Source organism: Battus philenor, unplaced genomic scaffold (genome assembly GCF_028537555.1).
Source record: "Battus philenor isolate CCGP_79_NKW_IND1 unplaced genomic scaffold, ilBatPhil1.0.hap1 SCAF_1, whole genome shotgun sequence".
Lineage (NCBI taxonomy): Eukaryota > Metazoa > Arthropoda > Insecta > Lepidoptera > Papilionidae > Battus > Battus philenor.
Window position 1 is genome coordinate 14158231 of NW_027181661.1, and position 17995 is coordinate 14176225.

The 17995-nt window shown below is 33.4% G+C and overlaps 1 protein-coding gene across 5 annotated transcripts in view; it reads right to left on the minus strand.

Annotated features, from left to right (window-relative positions):
• fry (Protein furry) overlaps positions 1-17995 on the minus strand; it is a 118241-nt gene that overhangs the window by 14900 nt on the left and 85346 nt on the right. For 2 of the 5 annotated variants that reach the window (XM_068763882.1, XM_068763881.1), the window contains exons 31-39: positions 14960-15083; positions 9963-10141; positions 8947-9063; positions 7868-8037; positions 4728-4823; positions 3837-4022; positions 2685-2851; positions 2044-2302; positions 1084-1209 (exon numbers count right to left, since the gene is read on the minus strand). In XM_068763882.1, the coding sequence (XP_068619983.1) occupies positions 1084-1209; positions 2044-2302; positions 2685-2851; positions 3837-4022; positions 4728-4823; positions 7868-8037; positions 8947-9063; positions 9963-10141; positions 14960-15083 (1424 nt within the window). The remainder of the gene's footprint in view (positions 1-1083; positions 1210-2043; positions 2303-2684; positions 2852-3836; positions 4023-4727; positions 4824-7867; positions 8038-8946; positions 9064-9962; positions 10142-14959; positions 15084-17995) is intronic. The other 3 variants (XM_068763883.1, XM_068763885.1, XM_068763884.1) reach the window with 3 other exon arrangements.

Consider the following 17995-nt stretch of genomic DNA (forward strand, 5'->3'; position numbering starts at 1 on the left):
TAGCGATACACAAGATTATCTTTCTATATATAGGAAATTTTGATATATGTCTCGTCACTACTATAACGACTCGTCACTGTATCTCTGGAACCATAATACTTAAAGTCTTGTAATAGGGTAGAAATTTTCTTTTTGCCGAGTAGAGGTCAGCTAAAAAATTCAACCCAAGGTTTTAAGGAGCCGTTTATTAAGTTTGCGGAGCAAGCAGGAGACAGCTGGTTATAATATAATATTTTAAGCCAAGTCAGGTATGTCGAATGCTCCTTCGTGGCCCGTATACCTAGTCCCTTAAAGCGAGCTAAGGGCTATTTAGAAGTTGTGAATACCATTGTCGATGATAAAAAAGAGATATTGAATGGAAACAGAATAATGCTTATACTGCTGTTTGGCACATGGATGCTTATTATTAGTTTTTTACGATTAGAGATAATTTTTTGTGAGATTATCCTTAATCGACAATAATACTGAAACAATTGGATAATGTAATGTTTTTTATGGTCCCTGTTGTTGGGAGTTCTCGTACTCCCTATTTTGTTGTGGGACAGGGTTTGATATTCTTTAATGATTTTTCACTTTCTTTCCCTTTTATTTCTGTGCTCTCCTATCATTCATTCTACAATTTTCTATCATTCTTTTTCATACTTATTTCCGTTCATCCATCGTGTCGTTACTCAAATATCACTGATCCAGGTTATAACACATTTCTTTATCTTAATTTATATTTATATTGGGCTATTGTACACTCCTATTTTATATGATTCTTTACGAATTATCACTATTTATCACAGTTACAGTTATTTTTATTTACAAAAATTTATTAAAATATAATGTTTGATAAGACGACAGTTGAGTTTACATGGTTCTAACGAGATATCGGATTTTAAAGTTTTTGTAATGTTTGTCAAATTATCATTATTATGTTGTTCACTGCTTGATATGGGCATCTCTCATAGATTTTTAACAGGACCGGGAAGGGGCGGATCCTACACAGCATGTTTAACAGAAAATAATGTTTAGGTTACTCCAGTTTCTTCTTAAACTATTTAGTAACGTAAAAATATTATAATGAATGTTGTTACTGACCGTGTGGTTGTTTCTCGGAGCCGGAAGGCGGCGCATTACTCTTGCGCATGCAATACGACACCGAATAGCTAGTGCTGCGTGTATGGTTATTCACGCAACCAACGCACACGCCCGGAGATCGCTTGCCTGCCATGAGCATTAAATACGATTTTAAATGCTATGTCTTGTCATAAAGGAAATAAATATTATCTTACGTAAAACACTACATCGTCAACAACATCCAACATAAGCACGTGGAGCTGAATTGCCTGGAATTTGTAGGTGACCTTCTCCTTAAAGGTGAGGTCCCCAATATAGCCTATAATCGAGTGGGGGTGAATTATCAGACAAGGATGATGATGGGTATGGTCAAAATGGTGTATATTTCTATTTTCTTTATATGCCCCCCCAAAATCGTTATTATTATCGGTTGTGCGCTGCCCACACTACAATTGGCGTTCGCTGTAGGTGATCATTGCAAACACACTCTGCACATATCATCACGAAAGCCTATGTAACACCCCATGACCGGTTCTACACAACCCGCATACAATGACTTCCGGCGACTAATTATGCCGCGTCTACCGGCTCATGATCGCCCATGGCTCACCCACTGCCACTTTAGACGAGAAATTTTTCGAGCTACATCGGAAATCTTGGTTCTTCTTCATATCACCTCACATTTAATTCGATCTCGCAGTGAACTACGAGTATAGTCGTCTCCCTTGCTCTGCTTGCTGGATGACCTTGAGCTTTCTTAAGAGGTCCACTCGTAAGCGACCACCTCTTTGATCCTTATCTTCACTGGCAATACACGTTGGTCAAAATCTTCGTCTTCAAACATTACAGCATATTTGCAGATTTTAATTCAAATTGGCGCAAGAATGATTTAACACAAAACTATCGTCATCGTAGTGGCCTGCATCACGGAGCGTGGACCTTATAATGAATTATAAAAAAGAAAAAAAAAAAACAACTCACCCGCAGCAAAAGGACTTCCATTAGGTTGTTGGACACCATCCTTGTTATTCAAATTAGGAGTAGATTTGAAAATGTCGCGCATGTAGTCAAGCGGTCTGAAGTTAGACTCGAGCGAGTCTACAGCGGCCTCTAGTGTAAGGAGGAGTTCGGTGACGTATCCTTGCATGTCTTCTCCTTGTTCTGCTACTGTTTCGACGAGGCGGGACAAAATGTCGGTTACCATACGTCCCGTCATTGCCACACCGATGAAACGGAATACCTAAAACATAACGATTAAATGGATTCATATCACATATTAATTTTTTACCATTTACATGATCTGTTGTGTATGACAAATGAAGAATATCAGAAGTGTCAAATGAATGTTGGTAGAAATTAGTGTTAAATTAATTACAGGCTAATATTCTATAAATAATAATAAAGATAAGAGGATCGAGGGAAGGAGGTCACTATTTTTATGACAAGTTTATATCAAAGTCACCGAAGTACCTCGGAGACGCGACTTGGGTAAGCCCTAAACTAGGTGGACTGACGACATAGGCACGGTCGCGGGAAGTAGCTGAATGCGGGTAGTGTAGAATCGGTCATTAGGTGTCGATAGGCTGTCATGATGTAATGTACAGTATGTTTGCATTGCCCACCTGCAGCGAACGCCCAGCGTAGTGTCTGGAGGGACATGAGAGGCCGAGTTGTAGAGCGGTCTGCGCCCAGCGCTCCGAAACCAGCGCATGCGGCAGAGATTCCCTGAACACGCGCAACGCGTGTCGAACTAGAGTTGCCATCTGCTGACAGCTGCGCAGCGTCCATACTGTTAATAAAATTTATTTAATTTAATCCATCACAAAAAGCAAGAAAGAGATTATATTCTTTTATCCAGAATGCTTGCTCGGAGATTGGGAATACCGCAGGACATCTATATTCATAATTAATATACGAGTAACTGTATGGTTTAAAATAAACGTATTCATAAAACTATTTCTAATATCAATATTTATGAATCAATAGGAAAGGCCTATTTCCATAGCAGTGGACGTTATATGATCAAAATGATAACATGATTACAAATTGTTTCCTTAACAAATTGCTCACGCGAATACATCTAGGATAATTTAAAACATTTCGATATGCGAGAACCGAATGGGCAATGCTTCGGCTATTTAAAATCTAGACAGGAGTAGTTGGATAGTCAAGAAAGTTGAATTAAGTATAAAATTAATATGTTGTATCTTTTCACCTTCTTATTAAAATCATCGGCAACATTTGTGACTGTACCTTATGCACCTTTAAACTTGAGTTACTATGTGTAAACCATTTTATTTTTCATTTTGTTCGAATACTTGCAACAGTTAGCTACTAACACATATGAGATTTTCTGCTACGAGACTAAGAATCCAAATTAAATTAAAACTTGAGTTTTTAAAACGAATTAGATGTGGAATAGGGCCTAGGGAATGAACGGTAACAGGTTATTAGTGAAATGAACGTACTTTGAGTTAATTTTTGTCCTAAGACGTCGTATAAAGTCGATCGTATAAGCATAAAGGTGATATGTAAAAGTTTTTAGTTGATCGAAATGTTCCATACATTTCGATCAACTAAAAACTTGCTTTGTTGAGTCATCAAAGTTTGTTAAATTTCATCTAAAAAGCGAGTTTCTTCGAACAGTGAGTTTCTGGCCGGCTCTTCTCAGCAGATTAGTACTTCAAGCCGGTGGTAGCAGTGACAACTTATAATGTTAAAATAATTTACAATTCAAAAATGCATGTACAAATAAAGATATTTTGAATTCATACCTTTAGCAGTGATATCTTCGTATTGCCATAGTGGCATATGTGTCGGCCTGTTAGCGAGATAGTGTACGAGCGACTTGATGACGTCAGCAACCGGCAGTTCTGCCGGTTCCGCTTCTGCAGGCTCGGCTTCGGTCTCGGCGTCTCCGGTGATGATTACTGGCAGCGAACGGTAGTTGTCTGTTTCTGCTAGTAATTATTCAAAAATTTCAGTAACAACTTTTCTTAATTTACTTCGTTTAGATCACTGTTTCCTGAAGTGGTACAAATGGATCCACAAGGGTCTAACGTAGACTGAACGGGGGTTTAAGTTTGCTTATCAAAAAAATCATAATTCCCATATTAAAATTTGTATGCGGAAGTTTACGAAAATTTATCTGTTTTTGATGGCGAATACATAAAATTTTTGTTTTTACTTTATCCATCAATGTAGGCAGATAATATTTAATGAAGCCCAGCGACTTGCATTTTCCATATTCAATACAAAGGCGCCGCAGCCGTGCGCAATGCTTTTTATAATTAATTAGTAACTAGCGAAACAATCAATTCCAACTTTTTTTTTGTTTGAAAACTAATTCGCGGTTGGGACTCAGGTACGATCGCAAATTTGACCAGTTAGATGATGATAATTTTAAAACTATTGTATCGAGTTTTGGGAGTATAGTAGAAATGTAGGTGCTATGTCTGGAAGAAAAAAAGTCTGGGAACCTCACGCTTTGTCAAATATATATAAAATTATATATTTCTTGTGATGCTTTATTAAGTTGCCAAATATTTTCATAATGTTATGAATAATATTAAAACATTGTCATTTTATAACGTGGAAATCGTATAAATACGAATACGAGGTTAATTATTATTGTATGAAACAATGTGAGTACGTTTATTTTTTACCTTCAGGTGTGACCTGTGGATCAGAGCTGAGGGAACGCACATGAGCACGAGGCGAATGCGCGCACTGCGCGGGCTTATCGAAAGTAGCGTCCGGTTCTGCAATAGGCACAAAGAGATTTTTCTATGGAAAGTTTGTTTTTAAATCAAAATTAAACAAAACACTGTTTGACAGTTGGAAGATAGCCTAGCCATGGAAGATCACCTTTGGACTGATTGCTTCCACGCTTTTTCAGAGTATATAAAAATTTATATTAATTTAAAATTATGTGACAGGTTTTTCATAGATCTGAGGCATTTATCACCTGAACAGGTTGTATATTTCACAAAAAAGGGATGTTATCTATTGTATGTTGAATAAATGTTTTTGAATTTGAATACGCCCAATCAAATGATATTGGTCAAACGTGCACCACGAACGGCGGACCAATGTATATATTCAATCATGTATACGTTGGATCTTTGATCAAAATTTTCAATCACAATATGTCAATTTGGAGAGTCAATTTTGTTACACAGTTTGCAGAATTTAAATTACAGGACTGCAATCTTTGACCGCTGATATATAAATTGTACCTTTAAAATAACCTTACAAAAATAACTACGGTTTTAAATCGCGATTGGACCTACCAGTTTTTTTTAACATTATTTTAATGCTCAGAATTAGATTCCAAGTGTTAAAATAGCAATAATAATCGGAAATTTTGCAAGAATTTTTTTCCAGTAGCTCTTGAGTATTTTATCGGAAACAAAATTCTAATTGCAAACTCCATAATATCAATTCAAAAACTTAACTCATATTCTGAGAGCTAGATTTTTCAGAAAAAAAAAGGTTAACTTCGCCTCCATTCGGATGATATAATTGTACTTTATTAAGCGATGCATTGCGGCAGAAATTTACGACAATCGATTGCAATAAAGGAAGGTATTGAAGTTCTATAGTCCCCATAAACCGCTGGATAGTGTTTTATTCTATTAAACGAGAAGATAATAGACCTATAGTGAAATATATATTGTCAACTTTTTTCATTATGATCACAATACTCCAATTATGGCATAATTTTTAAGGTTAAAGAAAATTATATATTATCATCAGCATTTCAGCTAAAGTACGTCCACGGTTGGAAATAGATGGTCTCGTAGATAGCCAATGGGACCCGTTGGAAGCATCCTGCATCCTTCGTCTTCTAACGACATTCAGGAAACTAATAAAAATGTGTATGTACGAGTAAATGATTTTTCGATAAAATCCTTTTGTTTTGTTATCCTTGGTCATTTTAAACTTTTTTTTTGTAACTATAAATATTATTTAGAAATCAATTTAATAGATAGAACCTTTTTAAATAAAACAGACGGTTAGTGGATGACAGTAATAGAAGTAATCAAACAAAACTTTATCCATATGTACCAGGGACTCGCAGGTCGTTGACTGCAGCTTGTCGATACTTTTTCATTAATTCATGTCTTTGAGTAGCCGTGCATTTAAAATTAAAGAAGAAAGTACTGCGACAATTTAACTACAATTTATTAACAGATTTAAAAATCCCTGACAATCTCATATTTAACCCTTATTCTATAAAATGAAACTAAAGTTTCCAAAAAATTACAGAATTGGACGATATTTCCCATAGTGATGATTGAGTCCGCCATAGCTACAAAAAGTGGACCGTAACGAAAATAAAACGATAGGAATATGTATGCCCTATTTTATTTATATATTTACATAATAAAAAATAATTGGTTTACAGTGGAAGTGTAAGCGTCAGTGATACCCGTCAGATTCAAAATTGCTAAAAGTTATATTTGCAATAAACACCTTTAGTACATCGATATGCAAGTTCCCAAAAGGAACATTGAGATATATGTTAGATAAATTTGTAAATATTTTATTATAATTTTATTGTATACCAAAACGTATAGGTTTGTATGTTTATCCGTATTAATATTTTGTATTTTTATATATCATATATTAAATCTCGTTCTACGTTTTTACTTATTCGCTTTGGCATACAATACATACTGTGAATGTCGTACACGCCTTTAATAAGCTGGTGCATCAGAATTTTTAAATTCTTGTAAAGGTTAATTGTATTTAATAAATCTGCGTTAGGTGTGTGTGTAATAAATGTAAATAAAAATAAATAAATATAAATGAAAAATGTAAATATAAATAAATAAATATAAATACTTATTTTATTTAATAAATTGTAAAATACGTGTGTTGCAAATAATTTTTCATGGAAATGTATTATATAAATTTTATAAATAAATTTAAAAATGTACAAAAACACATACGGGTTTATCAACGACAGACGTACATGGTTACAGACAAACGTGTCGAAGACAAAGATAATGTTTCTTAACTTTACAAGGAAATAAGGGATTCTTTCGGTTACTTTATAATTGAGGTACGCACATATAAATGAGTTAGTAATCTATATAACAATAAGATTGGCGGAATTTTAAACATATCTTTTTATACCTATTCCTTTAACGACACAACGCGAGACTAGGTTTGCGGTAGTAGCTTACGAGGGGAGTTTTAATAATAAACGGAAAAAGAATTTATTCAAGAACGAACCAACTCGATTAAGAGAGTGGACAAGTTAATATTTTATATGTAGCTATTAAACCTAAGTTTAGTTTAGTAATCTGCCTATAAGCGAATCAGTACGAATCGCTAATACCTCGCACTGATTAAGAGTTAAATTTTTACTTTTGGTGAACAGTTTTTGTAACGAATGTTGTTTCTCTAAACGCTTGTATACACCTCGGTAGTCAGATATATATGATTAAACTCCCTATTTTTTATTGATAGCCTCGTCAATTATGTTGAACATGATTGAATGTTTCCGACACCGCAGAAGAAATAATCACACCAAAGATCGCAGAAAGTAAGTCACTGGATACCGGCAGCGCAGGACTGGTTGTTTTAGCAATATTTGTGAGAGACCTATGCCTTGCAGTGGGCGCCTATCTGCTGATATGGTGATGATGACGACGATGAATTTAATGAAGATGCAAGTAATGACTGGATTCTTACATTATTATCACCGGCAGACAACTTAGAACAGCTAGATTCGATTGATTTAACTCGTCATTAGGTCAAAATATAGTAAGATAAACAATAAAAATTGACTTACCGGTAAAGTTGTGTTGTATAAGTGGTAACGGTGGTGCAGCGACAGTTAGACCTAACTGCGCAGATCGGCTGGCGAGCAGCGTACGAGCTACCGTCAGGTGGTCATGATGAGCTGCCACAGCCACCAGTAGATTCAGAAGTAGTTGACGGCAATGCTGGTGAACTATCCACCTGTATACAAATAACTACGTAAATAAACAAAGATTAAAAAGACAGAAGGGTTTAAAGGGACCTATCATTTAATTTCTATTACATAGGATATTTGCTTATAGATATAGTAATTTTAAAGTAATGAACGTATAACTTATTTGTTTTCAATAAATCTATGGTAGTGCCCATCCGAAAATAAATAATATATAATGTAATAATAATTAAGGAGGAAGAGACGTTTTCAAAATCCAGATTACTACGCAATAAAATAAGTTATTGTTTACTATCTCTTCCTTTAGATTTTGTAAAGTCAAAAGTTAAGGGTCTATCGCGTTCCGCATTGTGGCATAGAAAAGTTAAATTAATGTCATCATTCATTCAAAATTATACTTTATATAGGGAAGTAGGTGTAAAATAAAATAGAATAGGTCAGCACATCAGCAAGCAAACAGTTTCCAAAGCTTTTACATCTAAAATCAATCAACCAGTATGTTGTACCAGTGCTATACATATAAATATGTATATCTGCAAAATTACTCTTTTACTAAATATTTTTTTTTTGTAAATTACTTATTTGGCTTTTTATTTCACAGGAGGAATTAGCATATCATAAAAAAGGCAAAAGAAAAAGTACAAATGCCTTATTCATCATAAATAGTGATTTGTCCCATACTTCTCAAAGTATACTTATTTTAAAGTATAATTTTTGGATGGTTATCGTTAAAATGCGCTTTTAGCGGAAAAAATGTTATAATGACGTTTTTATTCATAATTTAATATTTTCAATAGCTATATATCGAAACGGTAACTGAAGAGTAGTTGCTTTGATCTTCTTTACCTATAATAACTTTTGTTCAATATATTTTTTCATGTTATTTATACTTGAATAAAACTTACTATATTATTAGGAAACATTTATTATTTTATTACCTTGTGTGATCCATTCCGAGAAAGACTATATGGAGCATGAGCGGTACGTGGATGGACCAGTCGATCTCTACACCATCGAGCACCACGTCACAGAGCAGCATCACAGCGACGTTGCATCTATTTACGAACAAATATTACGGAATCAACATTCCGCTCCTAGTAATGATGTATGAAAAAAATTTGGACTAATAATACATGCATAAATATACATTTATAATCCATTATATCTAAGTATTGACGTTTCCAAGATGAAAAATAAAGATTTTTTCATGGTTACATTGAAATAAAAAACGAATATTTTTGTATCAACATACTTAGATTAAGTGACGAACATTTAAAGAACTAGCTAGGGCATACGTTATGTAATTTAATAGTCCTATTTAGAAAAAACAGAAATTGGTTGACTAGTACTTTAGTTCTGCAAATAACATACTCAGTTCGCGGGTGCGTTTGTCCCAAATTATGTAACCTCAACCCCACTGTCAGGTGCAATTATAAAATCGTAGCCGAGTTCTATTTGGCGAAAAGAGCATTGCTACCAAATTTCATGCATCTAAGCCTTATAGTTTAAGAGATACCGTGATAAGTCAGTTTATAAGTAGTGAGGACAATACAAGTTCAAGTATTGCGAAGAACTTTCGCAGTTCGTGGGTTCAACATTGGGCAAGCTGTGTAAATTATATAATACTAGCTGTTCCTCTTCCGCTTTACTGAAGCAGCCAACGCCGCCCCAACCGCATTAAGAAAATGTGCAAAACTTTAGTTGTCCTCAACTCTTGATAATAATACTCCTATCAATGGCAAGTCTAACCCTCATGGTCCAAGAGATACAGTGCACTCATTAGCACATAGGTGGGAATATCTTATATAGATTACCACTCATAGTCACAGACGGCCAAAAAAAGCGCGCTCTGAGAAAAGACTTGTGCCTAAGTAATGAGAACAATACAAGCCTAATAATAGAATAAAGAAAAACTTTTTATAATATATTTTCTTAGGTTTAGAAAGTAACTAACCTGTGGAAACCTGATATAGGTTGGTTGCTGTCTGGCAAGTATTCCGTGAGCCGTGCGAAGTATCCCCCGTACTCAGGCATAGGAAGCGGCCGAGGTTGAGGGACATCCACTCTTGGCTCTAGAGGTGTCGCAGGCGCACTTCCGGTAGGTGTGGCGTGTATTTCCGGACCCAGCCCCGTCTATATTACCAAGTGTAGTTAAAATACAATTAGAAATAATACCTTAATGTATAACTAACTACTGCCTCGGAAGAAATACCATAAACGTACGATATATATGTGCAATAGAAAACACATAAGAGGGGTGAAAATTTATTATTATTTATGGAATCACAGTAAATAATTTCTTTTTCAAAAACATGAATTTTATAAAAAATGCTTGCCTATTTTTAAGAAACCCTCACGGTGCAAATTGTCTATGCAAATAAGATCTATGAACGCAAAATTTTTTTTTTTTGCTTATTCTAAGTAATGTATCTGTGTTGTATCGCGTAGAAGTGATTGTAAAGAAAAGATGACATAATTTGCAATGAAATAGAACAAATCTATGCGGGAGGCATACGTCCAGCACTGGTCGTCCTGCGGCTGGAATGTTGATGTTGACGATGAATTTGCAATAAATACACAATTTCACAAACAGCCATTATAATCTTTACTAATTTATCAAATTTGTTGTTAGCGAAAAAATAGGTTTGAAATCTTTGACATCATTTTTATAAAGAAAATTACAAAAAGATTATAAGATAAATGTGAAAGGAAAGTCTCCAATAACATGATTCCTTTTGATCATCCATTAAAATCGCCAATACTATTGAAGTGAAATAATGTAACGAAGAAAGTTACAGAAGAAACTCTTAACGAGATAATGGCTCAGATTGCTCTAAGCAGCATACCTATTTTAACTTTGTTCAATAACATTTCTCTCTCACCAGATTTAAGTTTATCTTTGTGTAAGTTGTTATTTTTACATAATAATCCTATAGATAAATCTCTATTTTATATTTATGTTTGAATCTTATAATAAATTTATTTATAAATGGTACAAAAATGTTACAACAGTAGATACTATTATGTAAAGTTTTCCGTTAAAATAAAGTAATATAAATGCCGACGGAGAATTGAAAATGGTCGACTAAAATCTAATTATGAATCTGCAATCCATTTCGAAATGGTCAACAAAGGCCCCCACAAATAATGAACTTACGTTCTGACGATTGGATTGAATAACTGGCAATATTTGTTATTAAACATTGTGTTAACGATGACTGAATAAAAACTGTCATTTTTACACATTTCTAATCTGAGACATGGCAACGCAACTACACGGTAAGGCGTGCTCTAGATGATCGTAACCGAACGACCTTTTTTTATGATTTGCAATCTCACGGACAGTAGGCTACTGGCACTAAATTTAAATTTGAAATCAAATGGGTTGAGTACATGGTTGCAGAGTTGTCGTTTGTGAATAACTACTTTCATATGTATGGGGTAAATAAGTGTTGTAACGCAACGAGTTAATAGAAGCGAAGAGTCAATTCGATGCTACTGCTCAGGTGGGAGATTTCGTTTAATATTTAACATGTGTTTGTGTCACGTCGAGTTGGAATAAATGATTTATTGATAAATAAAAACAATATGGGTTATTACATTGTTTGTCCGTAGGTTAGACAAAGCCTATTTATCCTAATAACTAGGAAATGCTATGCTAACTACAAAACAAAAATTAAGAAATTCTCTAAATATATTTTGGTTCTAGATTTTTACAATTTTAAAAAATGTTAATAGATGTCCCTCTATATATCACTTGGGAAGTATGTAGTAACAAAAAGACGAGCAGTAATGTTGAAATGACTATTTGCTGTTTGTAGAACACCAAAATTACTTAAACATTCCATAGAAATTTTTATTTAAACAATTGTTTATTAAAGATTTGTCAAGAACCGCATGAATGGATTTGAAAAAGTAATTAAGAAAGATCTCATAAAACTAGTTTGAGCTAACTAATTTTTAAGCCTAAATGGAGAAGCTTATGCTTCTGCAAAAACGTAACTATCTGTCCTTTTCCCAACCAAAGTCGAATACTGACGCATGTACATGCACATTGAATTAATATGAATTGAATTAAAATATATTAAGGAACTCTTCGTCAAACTGTATACATAAGAACTATCTTGTCAACGGGTTACCTACTCATATGATATTCAGAGCAAAAAGGTTCATTAAATCAGATACATCCCAGTTCGCATCAAGAACTGTATAATGCTTGCAGAATTAAGTGGAAAGTGTCCTCAAAATATCCTTGTCAATCACGAACTTCTTTCAAATTCAGGAATTAATCTTGCAACGACGCACTAGCGACGGAACAAGATGTTCACAGTCGAAGCATTTTTTAATATGATTATCTACATGTTTAAAACAGGTTAACTTCTTTTCAATTTTAACTCGAAGTCATCGAATAAAGTTGTTTATTTTGCACAAACTATTATTACCAGAAATATTTGTTTTATTGACAAAAGCACGAATAATTTTCGGAATTAACAAAACATTCTAAGCACACGATACGTTATAATAAAACAAGGAGAAAAGTTATTTACTTTCAAACGACATATATTGTCGTACTTTGCAAGAACAAATATAATTAAATGTATCGCATAAACACGGCAGTCACTACAATATTTTTAGCATCAAATAGTTTTACATCTTTAACAATACCTACTGTTACGTGACTTCAATAGTCGGATTACTAGGACTAGTATTTAATACTTTCGCATTAAAAACACTTCTGAATTAGATTGTTTTAACATAAGTTATTATTTAAATAGGTTTATTCATTAGGTATACTTTTCTATCAATATTAGTAATTTATTTAGAAAATCATAATTCATATTATTGAAACTGTCTTCCACGTCAGTTGCGAGCACGGTTAGTTTGATTTCAGGAACCTGTTGTAAAAGGCGCCCAGCTCACTAATTAGGAATACCTATTATTCCACTTTAACAGTTGCCTGACTTCGCCTATAATTGGTTAGCTTGTTATAATAGTATTGGCTTGTCAGGGATTGTTGCACCAGGGTTAATATTATTATTAGATAATATGTTATTCATTGAATATTATATTTTAATGCAACATATTTTTTTACAAAAATTTTAATACGGATACTACAGAACAAATACCTTTTTGGAACATGTAATGCTAACCTTTATGGACTTTAAATATCTTTTTGAAAAGTTATTATTACGAGGAACTCATTTACGCTTTACTAATTTTTTTTATAATTACGTAAACAATTAAATAAATTACTTTTATTTTTACTGTTCCTCTCCACTTCTTAAATCTTTAATCATTTATTAATATTTGGCAATTATTTAACAACAAGTAAATTATTAAACTTCATGAAAATGCAAAAGTTTTTTAAGGTAGGTTTTCTTTTCACAAGCGGGTTTTTTCGTAAAAAAAAACCAAAATCTTTCCCGTGCCCGTGCCCGAAACCATTAATTTTTGGATAGAACATACTATACATTAATTTTCACTTTTCTTGACTTTAGACGGTTTCTTAAACATCCTCTTTCTTTGTACGATGGATTGAAAGTACGACAAAAGAGCCTCATGGTTATTTACAATCAATTATACTTTAAATTTAAAACCTGCGAAAATATTTCTGGCATTATTGCAACTTTAAACAAAACAATTTTTTAATAATTAACACATAAAAAACCCGGCCGCCTATGACCTTCTAAATTTAAGACATTTTTAAGATAAACACCCAACATCAAAAGAGATAAATAATAATTGTACCAACTGTTCCGGAAGAATATGACTAAACGTACGGTCTTAAGAAAGAAAGCAGATTCGAAAAATTATTGCCTTTTAATAATTGATATTTGTCCGAAATGTACGAGTAAGTTAAGGACTAATGCATTTTTCCATACAAGACTAGATTGAAAATATACAAAATCACCGCCGAGGTGATTGAATGAATTGAATTAAATTTTGCATAATCTAATCGTCAAAGTACACAGAATTTTACTATACAAGGTAGCAACACGTAAGGACTCATCACCTTCGCAATTACTTCTCGTTTGCTCAGTAATTAGATTAATTACAGCGCCTCCCCTCAAATCACATCACCGCTTGCCTTGCATAGCGCTTGCCTTGCACACTAGTCTTTAGCAGGGTGCAGGTAAAGGGGTGTACCGTTATATATTTTAGATAGTTCATAGCTTAATACAGCTCTCAATTATACAATTTTATCTTAAATCATCACCGTCATATAGATATTGATAAAAGATCATTGCAAGGCATAGGCCTCTCTCAAAAATCGCCACAATGACTGGTGCTTTGCGTGATACAGCGTCTTCACGCGAGTTTGTCTATGTCGTCGGTTCACCTAGTGGGGTCCACATAAGCCGCATCAAACGGCCCCCGGATGGACAAGCGTTATGCCACACCGACTGCCATTTCAGACAAGCAATTTTTTAAATAGTTGTGTAGATGCCGTTCTACCGATCTCTTCATTACTGATTCCATCTTGCTGCTAAATTTCGAACATAGCCTTTCCGTTACTCTCTGGGTAATCTTGAGCCTTCTAATGAGGTCCGTAGTAAGCGACCGTGTCTCAGATCCGTCATAACTAGCAACATACTTTATTTGTCAAAGACCTTTGTCTACAAACATTAAGGTATTTGTTGATAAAAGATGTTTTTCAGCTTAAGTTTATTTACATTTATACAAATACTATATATAATTTAGACCCTACCGCAAAGACCCTTATTGTGAAGCCCATGATAAACGACATTGCAATATTTTGACGTGAAACTACGGAGCTCTCCATTGTTGCCAATCTGAGTTGGATTCGGCGGCTTTTTCTTGTAGTTCAACTTACCTAGTTGGACGGTTTGATCTAGTTGTAAACACAGTTTCGGGCACAGTACATCTTATGCTGGACATAGATATTTTAAATACTATACAATGAATGTTTGATTATAAATGTCATCTTACCGGAGTTGCATCGCCGTCGGAGGGTGGTGCGGGTTCCTCGTCGGCCGGCGGGGTAACGCAAGGCGGTGCGGACGTGCGTTTATCTTGTACTCTGCCGCATGAGTTTTCAGACACTTTCCCACCGCTACGACAAAAAGATACATAAAAATATTTATAATCGTTAAGATTAAAATACCAACCATGTTTAAAATATAATATATATCATTAGAAATCTAGGTACAATATATAACATAATTCGTTGTCGACTTGTAACTCTTTTTAGATGCCAACAATTTATATTGTTAACAATGTATCTTTACTGTTGATCTTTTCACTGAAATGGTGGTTTATATCGCGGAGTTTCGGGTGGTTACAATCACGTTTGCATAAGAGAGTTGCAATTCTAAAATTACGTTTACTTAGCAAACTTATGTTTTTTTTTAAAATTAGGTCTACTTTCAGGATTTAAATGTGTCATAAAAACATATTTACACGATATTTCCGCGATGAATGGTGTAACATGAAGAATAGCGATGTCATTTTTTTTGTTAAGAATTTTTGCATCTATCAATCGTAGCTAGGAGTTCCAAATTGTTACTGTTGTGATTTAAATCTCTCGGTGAGATTAGTATGAACAGGCTTGTCCAAAACATCGGTATTAGCACATGCTAGTTTCTCCCCGTTGTTTTTTTTGTACAGTTTATTAACTGATAGTGTTTTATTTTACGTAAAATAAAATTAAGGTCGAAGGGATTGACGGATTTCTGAGGATAAGTTTATTTATCTTGTTTACTTGTCAATTATTTATTATATATATCAATATTTATTAAGCTTTTGTACATTAAAATACGCCAACAAAATAGAAATCCATATAAAAAGGAATTCTTAATTTCCATGGTCACGACTAAAACTTAAGAACGGCTTTACAGATTTAATATTGTTTTATAAATTTCCTAATACATAGACGGTACTGATTAAAAATATATGTGGAATTTAAACTTTTTTTTTAAACCATTATTGAAATATAAACTGAAATATGTTACATTATTTAAGGCAATTACCTCGCAATAGAAAGTCGACTTCATGAAATAGAAAATATTTTTTTGACAAAGTTATTTCTGTGTCATAAATTGTTACATTAGGTAATCTATCAGTAAAATGTGAAAAGAGAAATCAGATTTCTATTGGAATTTTTATCGTACGTAAAATTGTAAGTAGATCAAATTTTTTGGTATTTTTTAAGGTTAAGTATGTATTTGGTATGGCGAAAGATCACACGAAACAATGTATGCAGCAAAGTATAAAACGTACAATTAATGAACTTTAACAATTTTTGAGTACATATCATGCACAATCTGCTAGATGGTTTTATGTGCAATATGCACACAGGCAGTTTACATAGCCGGTAAAAAAAAGAAAGTAATATAAAACAGCAGCAAATTTTTAAAAATGATTCATATCCATGAATCCATAGAGGGAGTTATAAAAATACCTAAAAAGTATCAACATCATTTCAAATGATTGGTAAAGAAGTAAGCAGCACGTACAAAATATCTTTTTATTTAGAGTTATAAACAGCAAAAAATATTTTTGCTTATACATTACAACTTCCACGACGTATTTAGTTTAATCAAATTACTCACCTAAGACGAAATAATTATAAGCGCTTCGTCTGGCGAGATCCGTAATATACATTACATCAATTCATTGATCCGCATTTCAGAAACGACGCCTTAACTACGGTCAACTTTTCAGACAAAACTTTAGCTAATACTCATTTTATTACTTGTAAACAAAGTCATTGATTACAGATGTAAGAGCTTACACATCTATTATAACCTATTACGCTGTTTAGTAAATATAATTACTAGTAGGTTTTAATTGTCTGTTAATATAATTAAAATGTAGAAAGAGATTATTTTGTATTTAAATTGCTGAGAAGGAAAATTTACTTACTATGGTATATATAACTTTTTCATGTTAAGTCAGTTCTAGACGTAAAATAAAAATAAAATAGTGTCTGAAGCATCCGTAGGATGTAAGACGTAAACAATTTTGTCTCACCGTGGCCGATGCACATTTAAAGGGATTTAAAAGTCGAATTTAAGGTAAGGTTGTTTACAACTTAGTAGTGCTGAGGCGAAAATTGAATTATTAATAGGAACGGATGCAACTCGCAAATAAAAATTCAGACAAGACACTGCAAGGTAAATTTTTAAAGTTTAAGGTAAAACATAAACGTTGTTGTAAAATAGACGTTGACAAGTGTTACACGAAATAACTTTAAATATTAGTGAAGCGTTTTTTTATGTATTTTAGGCAGCATATGACAGGTCTACGGAGAAAAATAATGCTATATTAGAACACTCCTGGTAATTTTATTTAAAAATTTTAGTATTCTATATTTTTTTATCATAAGACGTTTAAATTACTTAAAATATACCAAAAAATATAATGACGATTTTTGGTGCGGTGTAAGCCACGAAAAGGCGCGTCCCAGTCTGAATGTGGCCTGTTATGTGTAAATACTGAAGACATCGAAACCTAATAGAGTTTGTCACGTTAATTATATTTATCTATGAGCGCTGGATATTGTTCTATTATTTGAGTTACTCGCTATATTCAAGTATCGGCTGTCATGCCGTCTGGTAACCGCTTTAATGCCCGGCCACGAGCTGTGCCCACGTACAGAGAATTAAATAATTTGTATTATGAAGACAGTATTGTTACAGAATGTAATGTTTTATTATTAACGTCTCGAATCAACTTAATGTTTAACTTATGCAGGACATGTTTGTAATGGCCAGTGATATACAAAGATTTGTTATAGAAAATTTTACTTTACACAATATTTGAAGTCAATATCTTTAGAATAGTGTTGCTTCTCAGTGGTTGTGTAATTATATACATTGTCTGTACGTTGCTACCTGTAATACACGCTTTAATATTGGTGTAAAGTGACATCGCGACATTAAACTGAACTTTGAATTTATAAACAATCTTATATGCTAGTTAATTTTGTGGGTTATGCAAACATAAAATACTCAGTAATAAAAT